The sequence below is a fragment of the Apis florea genome, unplaced genomic scaffold (assembly GCF_048593485.1).
Source record: "Apis florea isolate Af1SG1 unplaced genomic scaffold, ASM4859348v1 contig_2291_pilon, whole genome shotgun sequence".
NCBI lineage: Eukaryota > Metazoa > Arthropoda > Insecta > Hymenoptera > Apidae > Apis > Apis florea.
Window position 1 is genome coordinate 554,067 of NW_028256553.1, and position 14,175 is coordinate 568,241.

At 19.4% G+C, this 14,175-nt stretch overlaps 2 protein-coding genes across 3 annotated transcripts; one reads left to right on the top strand and one right to left on the bottom strand.

Annotated features, from left to right (window-relative positions):
- Positions 1 to 9,051: 9,051 nt before the first annotated feature.
- LOC147658282 (uncharacterized) lies at positions 9,052 to 11,237 on the bottom strand. Its single transcript, XM_086903260.1, has 2 exons — positions 11,116 to 11,237; positions 9,052 to 11,039 (listed from the first exon to the last, which is right to left on the bottom strand). The coding sequence occupies exon 2, from the start codon at positions 11,008 to 11,010 to the stop codon at positions 10,579 to 10,581; it is 432 nt and encodes a 143-aa protein (XP_086759386.1). The 5' UTR covers positions 11,011 to 11,039; positions 11,116 to 11,237; the 3' UTR covers positions 9,052 to 10,578.
- An 811-nt stretch (positions 11,238 to 12,048) lies between these two features.
- Positions 12,049 to 14,125, top strand: Trs33 (trafficking protein particle complex subunit Trs33). 2 transcript variants are annotated; one of them, XM_031920432.2, is made up of 3 exons: positions 12,049 to 12,230; positions 12,358 to 12,487; positions 13,552 to 14,125. In XM_031920432.2, the coding sequence occupies exons 2-3, from the start codon at positions 12,362 to 12,364 to the stop codon at positions 13,951 to 13,953; spliced, it is 528 nt and encodes a 175-aa protein (XP_031776292.1). In that variant the 5' UTR covers positions 12,049 to 12,230; positions 12,358 to 12,361; the 3' UTR covers positions 13,954 to 14,125. The 2 variants fall into 2 exon arrangements, with proteins under 2 accessions (XP_031776292.1, XP_003689641.1); XM_003689593.4 differs by lacking the exon at positions 12,049 to 12,230 and having other exon boundaries at positions 12,238 to 12,487.
- The last annotated feature ends 50 nt before the right edge of the window (positions 14,126 to 14,175 follow it).

A 14,175-nucleotide genomic window follows, 5' to 3' on the forward strand; every position in this document is an offset into this window, starting at 1 on the left:
TATTTAAAAAACTTTATACCGCATTATTTAATAAAAAAAATATTATTGCATAAAAATACAGATACAATAATGATATAAAATAATAAATAAAATGAATAAATAAAAGTAATGATATCAATAAAAATAATTATACAATAAAATTTTTTATATAATTATATTTTTTATTTAATCATTTTTTATGTAATTATATATTTTTTAATACGCATTTTTTAATATTGTAAAAAAGAAACAAGATAATTTCTTCATAAAGTTATATGAAATATCCAATATATTTTTATAAAATTTTATAAAATTATTTTATTAAAGAAATTAATTATATAAAATATAATATATACGCAAAAAAAAACTTTCAATATCTCTACATTTAAGAAAATATTGAAAAAATATTTAAAACTCAAAAAAATAGCAAATGCAACAAGTAAGTATGCAAATAATAAATATTTCACAAGTAACCAACAATAAAATTTCATAAAAATTCTTGTTTTTGAAAATATTAGAAAAATTTCGCATATTATCTCCTATCCAATTATATTCTTTTTACATAAATTGAAAAAGTTGAAAATTTAGATAAAAATTTTTACTTCATTTATATAATATATAAATATATAAAAATAGGCATATAAACTTAAATTATAAACTTACGACATATAAAAATTGGCTTGAATTAATTCTTTTAAGATTTTTAATCAATAGGTTAGGTAAAGACAATAAAGTTAATCAAATATCAGAATCGTTTCTTGAACATATAAATGTTACAGAATAAGTATAGACAAGGAGAGCAAATAATAAAAGAAAGATAGAGATAAACTAAAAATTATGAAATCAGCGCCATCTCTAAAATGCCGCAAATGAAATATATAAAAAAAGAAAATAATAAAAAATGAATAGAAATATCATAAAAATTAACTGCTAACGCCATCTTTTAAGTATCAAAAATATTTCATCATACGATAAAGTATGATAAGGTAAGTAGAAATTATAGATCAGCATTATCTCTTCAAAAAACATATTTTTAAAAGATAGCGTTGATTTCCAATTCTTATTCTACTTTATCTACTATTTTTGAAGAGATGTCTTTGATACTTAAGATTGCGCTAGCAATCAATTCTTATATTATCTCTATCTCTTTTTCATTTCTTTCTGTCTTTTCTTTATATGTTTCATTTGCGGCACTCTGAAAATAGCTCTGATTTCAATATTTTTTATCTTATTTCTATCCTCCTACCATTATTTTTTCTTCTTTTTTATATTTCTTTTTGATACATAATTACAGACGAAGATAATATGAGATATCAATTACACATTTTTCAATTTTTCTTTCAAAATTACATGTCGTTTAATCTCCAATGTGAAAAATATATATATTACATCTTGGCTTTATGATGTACTTTTATTTTACTCAACGATTTGAATATTTTGATACAAAAAACGCCTCGACAAAAATAATTTAATTATAATAATATAATGATTTAAATAATATATTATTAATTTATAGTTTGTAATAAGTTGATTTTTATTGCTAATATAAATTAATATCGATTATTAAAATAAATTATTAATAAAAATCTAATAAAAATAAATTATAAATTTGAAATAATAATAATATTTTTTCTGTTTTCTAAAATAGCAAAATTAAATTCAATTTTTATACGATAAATACAAATATTGTAATATAATATAATTATACAAATTATTGAATACAAATTATAAGTTCGCGTGAATCATATTCGCAGAATTAATTTTTTTGCAATTTTGCCACATATGTCAAATGTAACACTATTCAATTAATATTATATTTATAAACAATATTATTTGTAAAATAAATTCACTTATTATTAATATTTATTATTCAATACAATTTTTATGTTATATTTTTTATTTTTAATTATATGATATTATTAATAACATTAATTTTATTTCCTATATATATTATTTCATTTTTATACATATTATATTTTTTCTTTTATATTTTTTTTTTTTTACAACAGAAAATAAAATAGAGATAAGATAAGACATAATTAAATAATATTATAGTAATAAATAAATATATATTTTCTAAGTCAAAAAATTAATTGAAATAAATAGTTATATATATTCGTATGATACTATCAAAATATATATATATATATATAATGAAACAGTTTTTATTTCTTACTTCATATAATATAAAATTAAATTATTTATAGTTAATAAAATACATACTTTATATACAAAATATATATATTATATATACTCTATACAAAATATAATGTATTTTATTTTTTCAGAAAGCAAACATTATCGCTTATTTATATTATTTATCGGTATTAAAAATATTATTAAATATTAATAAATATTAATAAAAATTGTCGAATAAAAATGAAAGTCAATAGCAAAAAAATTGTATAACCAAATTATCCTATATTCGCATCAAATATATTCGGATACGAAATTGGCTTGATAATAATTGGTTTGGAAGTTATTTTTAGTCCCATTTGACGATCATGTACGAAAAACGAACATACATGAACAACACAGGGACTGTGGAATAGAAATATTAATAAAGAGAAAGAGAAAAATGGAAAAATTCGAATAAAACCTCAGTTAGTTTTCGAACCTACAACTATCTTCTTACGAAACTTAACTTTTACCTACTTCGCTATTTTATCTTACATGTAATACGAGAAATATATATATTATATATCTATCAACATGTTAGTATTTAGAAAAGTTATTTTAAATATGAAATTATTTTAATATGCAAAAATTCAAATGCGGTTTATTCTTTAAAATTATAGATAATTTCATTTTATAGTAAATTAAGTAAGATAAAGATAAAATAAGACTTTGCGCAATAAAAATAGTTTAATATTGTATTGTTTGAACAAAAGAAAAAGTTACATTGAATTTTATTTATGCAAATAAATTTTACATAAATTATTGCAATTTTTATATAAATTATGTAATATTTCGTAATAAATGAAAAATAATATGACAAAATGATTGAAAAATGATGGATAAATATTTGATCGAATAATGATAATGACATTATTGAAAGAATGTCATATGATAATATCATAGTAAAATCCATAGTTGAAATAAGAAAAATACGAGAAAAAGGAAACAATCATTTTAATAACATATTTATTCGTTTCTAAATATTCACGGTGTAAAAACAATTCGACGCGTAAATCTATAGAAAAAGTGATGACATTGATAGGATTGAGAACAATGCGAATGAAGCATAATGGAGATTATATTTCTTAATTAAAATGATAATTTTATAATAACAGATCCTTTTGAATTATACAGAAAGAATTATATAATATAAATAATTTTTAAAATAATAATATTATATATAATGAATATATAAATTATATTAATTGTAATGTAGTTAACTAATTGTTATAAATACATAAAATGATATTATAAAAATTTTACCAATGATTTAATAGATATTACATTAATAGAATAAAATTGTGAAATAGAACATAAATATATTAAATTCACTAATTTTACAAAAAATATCTTTTTATCATGTTTAATAATCTAAAATAATTATATTTAATTTATGTTTATATTAAATTTTAAAAATAATTACCTTATTATGTATCGAAAATCTATATTTTTTTCTTCATTTTTAATTATCATTAAAAAATTTAAAAAACTTTGAATTTTAAAAATTATAATATGAATGAATTAGATAAAAATAAATAAATAATGACGTCAAAAAAAGATAGTTAATAATGAGCAGTATTGTCATCGTTAATTAAATAGGGAGACTGGGAATAAGATGGCGATCGGGATAATATGGGAAGCTGTTTTTAATTCCTAAATTGACATTATATAACCTCGCTTATTGGGATGATAAGTTAAGAAATGAATTTTTTAAAAATGATTTTGATAGTTTATACAAAGCATATAAAGATTATATAGAAATATTTTTTAGAATATTAATTATTTTTTAAAATATTATATACGATATTTTAATTATATAATTTAAGATTTTAGCTTTCTAACGATATATTAATTTCTAATTTCTAATTTCTAATAAATATATTAATTTTTCTAATTAATTAATTTCTTATTGCTGATTTATATTATAATGTTATTTTTTAATATGATTTTTTTTGTTAAAATTTTTTCTTCAAAGAAAATTGACAAATGTAAAATTTTAATTCGTTAATGATTTTATATTTTAAAATTATTTTATCTCAAAATTTTTTATTAAAATATTATTTTTTGTATATTCAGAAATTTGCGTTTTTTAAATTCACAATGTTGATGAAGAAATAAAAATTTTACTTGTAAATTCTAAGATAAAAATGATTGAAAATAAAAAAAAATATTTATTAATTGTTATTAATATGCTATTATAATTGTTATATGTTATTATTTATTATATGTTATTATATCTTTAAAAATATTTATTTATCTTTATTTTTATTTTTCATTTCATTCAAATATATTTTTTATTATTTAAAATACAAATTGAAAGATAAAGTATTATTTTAACAATATCATCAGCATATAACATTAAATAAATACTTAATTAAACAATATTTTAAATTTTAAAAATCTTATAAATTATTTTTCTTAATTTTTCTTATTTTTCTTATCATCATAATATTATGTCTGAGAAGAGAGGAAGTTCCCATATATAATATATTTATACCATACTTTGAATAACCTCACATTTTTAGAAAAAGGAAAAATCGATAAAAATCATTGAACCTAAAGCGCATTATCATAGACATCGTAGACAATAAAGAATGTTTTATTGTGATTCCCATCAAACTATTGCACGGAGGATATAAAGGAAGAACGAAAAATGTCATAAAATATCTTTATTGGAAAAATTCTAATTTTAACAACCGTTAAAACTAATTCACGTAATTGTTAACATAATTGTTAACAGGAATGGAAATTTACTAAAAAACTTATATAGTCTTATTGCAATAATTTGGTTTTATTATTTGTTGCCATGCAGTTATATCGAAGCGAATTAAAGTTATCATCTCAATCTCAATTGACTTGATAGAGATCATCCAGACCCCCTATGAGTTTATTTGCAAATATATATATGTATGCAAATTAAAGTCAATTATGGACAAATAGTTATGTAAAAGAGATGATACTGTTCAATTTTGTGTAACAGAATCCGATATCATAGTGAAATTGCTTTAAACGAACAGCATTATATAATCTTAAATCATGTCGAATTGTAATAAAAATAAATTGCAGAAAAAATAAATTCTAAAAAACAATTCTAAGAGATATTTCATCCATTATAAATAGAGTGATGAATTGATTATAAAATTATTAAATTATTAAATTATAAAAAGCATTCAAAAGCATAATTAATAAACAGAAACAATTGTAATAAAAAAATTAATTAACAATTAATTGTCAGTTCATAATTAATTGACAAGAAACAAAGAGAGATGAACAAGGAGGATGAACTGTTTTCGTATTTTAAAGAATCTCTTTTAAAGTTAGTCATTATGATTTGAAAGATCTGCTGCTTTTGAGATTGACAAGTCGTAAAAAGTTATTGCTCGTTTCTATTATTTGTATTTCTCATGTATTCATTCTTTTATTCCGACAAATATTACTTGCAGTATCAGTATAACTATTATTTTTGGGAATAAAAAAATGAAAAATTATTATATATATATATATCGATTACAAAAGTTGAAAAATTCTGTTCCAAATGATTCTTTAGATTTATATATATATATAAAAATTTTTTTAATTTATTTTTTAATTTATTATTTATAAATTTATAAATATTTATTTATAACACTATTACTACAACAATTCATGTTATTAGATACTTGTTTCACAATATAGTATCTATGCATTATCTATATTGGGAAACTATATTTTATTTTTATATGATGAAAAGTATTCGATTCTATATTCAGATTTTCAAATGTCATATTTATGATCTTAAAATTAAAAGTTTTAAAAGCATACGATATAATGTTAAATTTAAGTTATATTAATGATAATTATTATATTACATACATTTCATATTATACAAATCGTACAAATATTTTTTCAATAGAAAATTATTAAATAGTAATATTATAAATTTAAAAATTAAAATATATAAATCAGACTTAATCTAATTAAATATTAATTATAATATTACATTCATAAAGAAAACATACAATAAATAGATAAAATTTAAAATGTCTTTATACTGATCCAAGTTTTATGAAGTATTAAAAACCACGGCATTTTTATTAATAATAGCAGCAACTAAAGGATTATTGAATATAAATAATAAGTTTTCACCTTTAAACTTTAACAGTTTTTTATATGATTATGTTAGAAGAATATTATAATTATTATTTCATACAGGATATAAAACGATATTAACAAATCTACATTTTTTCTTTGTCATTATCTATGTTTTGCTTCTTTTTTTTTTCATTTTGTATCTTTTAAACAACTAAAGAATATCAGAAGTTTTTACGATAACAATAAAAAACATTGATAATAGAATAAAATGTGCGTTACGTTAAATAGTATTCTATAAAATATCTTATATATATTCATTTCGCTTTTATTCTTTGAAAAACTTTTCAGAACTTTTTACATGAATTCAGAAAATGTACATAGATGTTTATTTACATCAAATATGATTTTATCTTAAAGTAAATTTATCTTTAGATATTAGAAATAGAAGATATTTATATAAAAGATACACATGATAACATTGCAAAGAATTTAATATTCTCTATTTCAATAACGAAACACAAGGATCAGGAATCTATTTTTCGATCTTACGAAATAAAAATAATAAATAATATACAAAATTATAAAAAACAAAATCATCGTAATGTACCATGTTAATATATTCCTGAAATACTTTTGATTATTTATTAGTTATTTTTCGAAGCCAAATGCAAAAAATGTGAATGAAGATTTATGTTATAAGTAATTGATGAAATAAAAAAAATAGCTTTATTTATATTGCACTTCTGCTTCGTTCTAACTCTTTATTTAATATAAATTTAAATTGCTTATAATATAATGAATAAGTTTCCACCGAAATTTGTATATATCAATTTTTGTATATTAAATTTCTAGTTCATTCTTCTATTTCATTTAAATCTCTAGAATCGAGGTAAAATATTCTATGAACATATTAATACTTTATGTAAATAAACACTATATATATATATAATCAGACGTTAATAAACAAATAAAATTATTTTACAATACGATACATAAACATTTCTATTTGTAAATAATAATATTGAATTTCATAAAATCAACTTAATTTAATATATTAATTATTATTTATAAATTATATTTATAAAAAAATGCAGAAATGAATATTGTTTCAATATATTACATTTATTTCTAGAAATAGAATGTAGAATATAGAATATAAATATGAATATGTAAATATTGAAATCTAAAGTTAATATATATTTTATATATTAATAATTTGCTTTTAATGATAATAGGAAGAAATTTTTTAAATTACATATTTGAATTTTTTGAATTATATATTTAAAAAAACACATTATACATAAAATTATGATTATTGAATTATAAATAGCTTGAAAATAATTTATGATTGGTTAATATTTTTTAAATTTAATAAATTTATTTATTTGAAAGTAAATTCTATTATAATAATGAAATTAATAAGTGGACTGAAAAAAATTTAATCAATGATTTTGATAATATGAAATTTCCAAATAAAAGAATAAATTAGTCAAATATCTTTTATTAATAAATTTTCTATTTATATCTATTTTTTTAAAAAATTAAATAAAACTTAATATATAATTAAGTAAAAAAAAATTTTCTTTATTATATATATAATATGCTTGATATTTATTTGTGATATACATTCAAATACAATTTTTAATAATACATATATACAAAAGTTGTTGCATATATATATAGTATATAATGTAAACATGAAACTACAATATTTGACTGATATATAATCTTAAACGGAAAAATTTGAAAGCAGATTGTTGCTATTAATTTACATGCAAATTTTATGAAAAATCTCTCTAAAAACTATATAAGACTATCATGTATAAGAGATTATCATGTATCAATACAGGATTATAATAATCTTGAATGACAATTTTATAAGAAATTACGAAAAACTTAATTACAATATATACTTGAATTTATGTAATGTGATATATATGTATATATCCATTCATGCAAATGATAAAATTTAAATATTCACAATCATTTGTTCAATATATTCCTAGTATTTACAAAAAGAAAAAAGTTAAGATAGAAAACAAATATGATATCAATATATTGATAACAGATTTGTTTCGTTCTCATTTCATAAAATTAAATATTTCATATAAAATAATATATTTCATAATAAAGTAATCGAAAATAAATTTTTCGAGAATTCTTTTTATTTTTATTGTGCATGGATTGCTATAACGTAATATGGATATTGTGTTTGAAGCCTATTGTAACTATGATTCCATCGTCTACGTAATATCACAGACAGTCTTAAAAATATCACGAATTGATATCATCAACAATTCAAGATAATATCAATTACAAAAATGCTTCATGATTTCTGTTATATCGAACGAAACATATATCTGGAACGAAACATTTTTGGAAATAACGTATAAAAAAAAATGATAAATATCTTTGGATATTTCACAATAACAACTACAATTCTTTATATATATATATATATATAAATATGCTTGATATTTTCTTGACAATATATTTTATATTACGAAAAAAATAAATTTTTACTATATATTTAAACAAATATTTAGTTTAAATTCCTAATAAAAAATGAAATTTAAACTATATACATGAAAACAATGTTATTAAGTTCAACGAAAAACATAAAATAATTTTTTAACAATTTTTCTTATTTTTGCCCCTATCTATCAAGATGCAGATAAGTTATACAAATATAGAAATATATATTATTAGAAAAATATTTAAAAAATCAAATTTGTAATCATTTCATCAATATTCAGCATTTTAATTTGCAAATCAATAATTCTTGATTTGATTATAATAAGTTAAAAATGAATACGCAAATTATTTTATATATTCTGATATAATCTAATAGTTATTTATTAACCATATTAATATTCGTATTATTTATATATACAGTACTGTTCATTATGCAATCGTGTAAAATATTATCACATTACTTATAAATTAAAAAAATAACTGGTATTAAAATTGTTAATTAATATAGTTGTTAAAATTATATTAATTATACATAACATTTCAATATTTCAACATTTCAATTGAAATTGAAAATCAATAATAATATAAATGTGTACTTGAAAGAAAAACGAACAAATTATTTCGATTTTATCTAGATATTGATTATAACAAATAAAAATATTAACCGATATGTATTAATTGGCAGCTCAGTCAGTCACATTCATATAATTTATTTTGAAATGTGACTAGACAATTTAACTTGTAAATACAATATTTTAATTTTAATCACATTAATAATCAACAAAATCATCGTAACATGTTTAGCTAGTGATATTTCCTGAATGAATGTTTTATGAAAAATAAAAAAAAAATGAGACAAAAAAAAGATTAAAATAATAATGATAATTCGTTGATTATATATATTTTTCATTTCATTTAAAAGGTTTCAATAATTTTTCAGAAAAATTTATCGAAATTGAATTCTAAAAAATTATTCTACTATATGCTTTTTTACTTCGACAAATCATTTGAAAGCTTTTTCTTAACTGATGATCAGTGAAATATAACTGCGATAACTCACAGTTGCCAGGTCAAAATTAACGGTTATTTTCACATAAAAAGAAAGAAATCACCGATGTGCACAGTCAAATTGCGTAGTTTTATATTCATAAGAGAAACGTTAACTTCCCTCCTTTTCTTTTACTTATTCCTCCTTTTTCACTTCCTCTGATTTTTTTTCTTTTATCTTTGTCTTTCTTGCTTTTTCGTTTTATAAAGATTGATTCTTCTTCATGTTCATTCTATCTTCCTTCATCTTTCGCAGTACGCCGGTTAAAAGGAAAGCTACGATTGGTCACAGCTGGCTAGGATCGATGATGCTGCAGTTGTTAGAGCCTAGTGACAACATGGCCTCGCACTACAATTTTCTAGACTATTAAAATAATATGTTCATAAAATAATATATCTATGATATATGAATACTTTTATGCTTGATCAAGATTCCATAGAATTCAATAAATTCAAATGACATGTGATTACATTTCTCAACTCTTTATCAACTCTTATTTCAATGTAAATTTAGAGATATATAGATAAATCGGTTCATGACCCATCTTTGTATTGCATAGCTGGACATTTCTAGAACCAGCAAAATCCATTTTCTATCAACAATAATTGGACTTTTCTAGAACCAGAATTCTAGAGGGACTTTTTTGATATAAAAAAATCAAAAAATTCTTCCCAAATTACATAGGATGAAATTATACGTAGGAAATTGGATATATTAGGTCGAGGAAGCACAGCAATTGAGTATAAAAATTAATACTCTTCTTTTTGTTAAACTTTTCTTCTAATGTATGAAGAAGGATTAATCAATATAATTTTTGAAAAACATTTTTAGATCTCTTCTTCTTCAACAATTGGCAAACTGCTCTGATGCATCAACGGACTCGTTCTTGCAGTAAAAGCCATTATCCAGTAATCAAGTTCCTTTTTATTCTCCATAAGAAAAGTTAACGCAATGGGCGAATCGAAACCTTTTTGTCTAACTAGAAAACCTTCTTCCCCATAACGTTCGATCATTGTATTTCTCAAATTCAATACGCCTAATGGTCTGCACACCTTTTTTTGTGGATAAATTACGGCGAAATGTTCAACACTCGTCCGGTAAACCTTCACTTGTACGCCTTGGCGATGGCCATTCGGCCCCATTAAGGTCATATAACCGCTCATATTTTCAGTATTCCAGCAAGAATCCACATTTGAATCTTTTAAACTCGATTGATTAAATTGCAGGAAGCTAGTATGCATTGCTACGTCAGCCGGCATGTTATTTTTTTTCTTTCTTTTTCTATTTACTTTAACCAGAAAAATTAATTAATTCTCAAATCAAAAAAAAAATTAAAATGATTAAGTATATACGATTTAAATTACAAAAAGTTAATGATGATTTGTCTGTATAATTTTTCTCTGTCCGAGAAAAAAAATACAAGTACACTCCCAAAAACCGCACAAAACTGTTTTTCACAGTAAACTGTCTGTATGAACTTTCACCGCCTCTATTTATACGAGATGTGCATTTTGACAATATATGCGCATGCGCATTACTATTATGTAAGTATTTAATAGATGTCACTATAAACGAAACTACATATCGAACGAATTATGATTCAAAATTATTGGTTGAATTTATAAAATTTAGAAAAGAAAATTATTCTAACTTCTGTAAAATGTGAATTAGAATTTAGTTCATATATTCTTTTGCCAAATAATTAGTCAGTATAAATATTGATATTTATTAACCATCAAATGTTTTTATTTCTTTTTTAAAAAAATCATTTCTTTCTTACTAAATTTTTTTTTAATAATAATATTTTAATAATATAATTGAAATTTATTAATAATAATAAATTATTAATATTAATAAATTATTAATAAAAAAAAAATTAATATCGAACATAAAAACAATTATAAAATATTATTATTTATTTATTATATTTATTATATTATTATTTATTCAAAACCTTAAGTTTGAACGAGTTTGCATATGAACTTTATTAAAATTTAATTCATTAAAATTTAATTGCATATTTATAATGATAATTTATTTTTGGTTAATAAGATTATTATTTAATAAAATACTTAATTATTTCATTGTATTTTCATTTGACATTATTTTGATATTTTGATGATACATACTATGATAAAATTTGCATATTACTATAAGCAAGTATTTAAAAATATTATTTACATATAAAATTGAATATCATAGAAATCCAAAGTTGAATGAATTAAATTATTCCTACAATGATTTGTAAATAAAGCCTGATACACATTACTTATGTGTATTAGACTTTATGTCATTTTGTCACAAACTATTGTTTGAATTTGTATAATGGCACTACGTCATTAGATTTACATCTATGTTAAAATAAACTATGGTTATGTACATATACATAACCATATATTCTTATTATCTTTATCAATATATGTTGAAATTATACAAGTGTAGTTAAATGTTTATACATATTACATATTCTGCATAAATTGTAAGTAGTTAGTATTTCAGAAACTATCTTTTTTTTTTAATAATATAAAGTGTATATTATAATACATATACCATTGATATTAATTATATATTCTATAATAATATTATATTACGATTTAAAAAAAAAGCAAAATGAGACAACAAATAACTGATATAAAAATTAATTCTCACACATCTGGAGAAGCTGATGAATGTCTTTTCGAATATCTACATTCCGAAATGGTTAATTATGCTTTAAATAAATCATGTAAAAATAAGGTAATTATATATTAATGCAATAAATTTTTTATATAATTTGATAATTTTATATAAATTAATAAAATGTATTTATTATATCTTATTTTTTATTATTCAATATATTTTATTATGTTTCTTATGTATCTTGAATAAAAAAAACAATTTAAATCTTTTTTAAAATATTCTCTATGATATAATAATGATTTTATTTTTTAAAAATATTTTTAATATATAAATAAAGTAAGATCTTTCAATTATATTTAAATTATTAATACTATTGTTTTCAAATATTTTCATTCATTATATGAATTATTTATTTCTATAAATTTGTTATTCAATAGCTTTGCAAATCATTTTCTTCAATAATATACATTATCAATTGAAGAATATACATAAAAATATGTAATTTTACGTTAGAAAATTAATATTATTTTTTAATATGAATATATTTTTTAATCTTTAAAAACGTGTAATAAAAAATTATTGACTAGAAAAGAGCAATTATAAATATTTCATATATTGAAATTTTTTGTAATTGTATTATAATTTTGAAAATAATAATAGTAATAACTTTTTCTTAATGAAAAAATTTATATTACATAATTTTTAATAATATATAGAAATTACAATATGTAAATTTGACAATGTACTATGAACAATATATTAATATATAATAAAATTATTTTTCTGAACTAAATATTAATTAGATTATTTTTATTTATATGAAATAATATATAATCATTTTCTTATAAATTTTTAATGATTCATTGAACTTGATATTTTAGAAATATAAAAATATAATAATATGATATAATCAAAATTATAATTAAAATGTGCAATAATAAAATTTGTTTGAAGTTACATTTGATATTTATCATATTTGTTATAATTATAACTGATTTTAAAATTTCAAAAATTATAAAAATTTATTTTAAAAATTTTAAATTATATTTTTAAATAAAATATCAATAATATTGCACTATAATTTTAATATCTATCTGTCTATTTGTAATAATAATAATAATAATAATAATAATAATAATAATAATAATAATAATAATAATAATAATATTTAAAATATAAAGGAAGGAGAAGAAGAACTATCTCGATTAGAATGGATGGGATTCAGTGTTGGTTACAGAATCATTGAACGATTGACACGAGAATGGAATCGATTTAAAGATGAATTGGATATGATAAAGTTTATCTGTACTGATTTTTGGTCAAGTCTTTATCATAAACAAATTGATAATTTAAGGACAAATCATCATGGTGTATATGTATTACAAGATAATTCATTTCGATTATTAAATAAAGTAGGTGCTAATAGTAATAAGCAATATTTACAAGAAAGTCCACGTTTATTAGCATTTACTTGTGGACTTTTAAGAGGAAGTTTAGCAAATCTTGGAATTATTAGTACTGTTAATGCAGAGATTTCTACATTACCAAGTTGTAAATTTCATGTACAAGTTCAAAGAATTTAATATTAATAAATGATACAAAATATGTACAATAAAAATTAAAGCATGTTATAAAATGATATAAATCATATTAAGAATTTTATGAATAATTAGAAAAAATTATAAAATTTTATATATACAATTATATTTTAATTTTATTCATATTAATAATAATAAAATATGTTTTTCATATTAATTTTGACATAAAATTTTGAAATTTTATTTAACTATAATATAATAAATAAA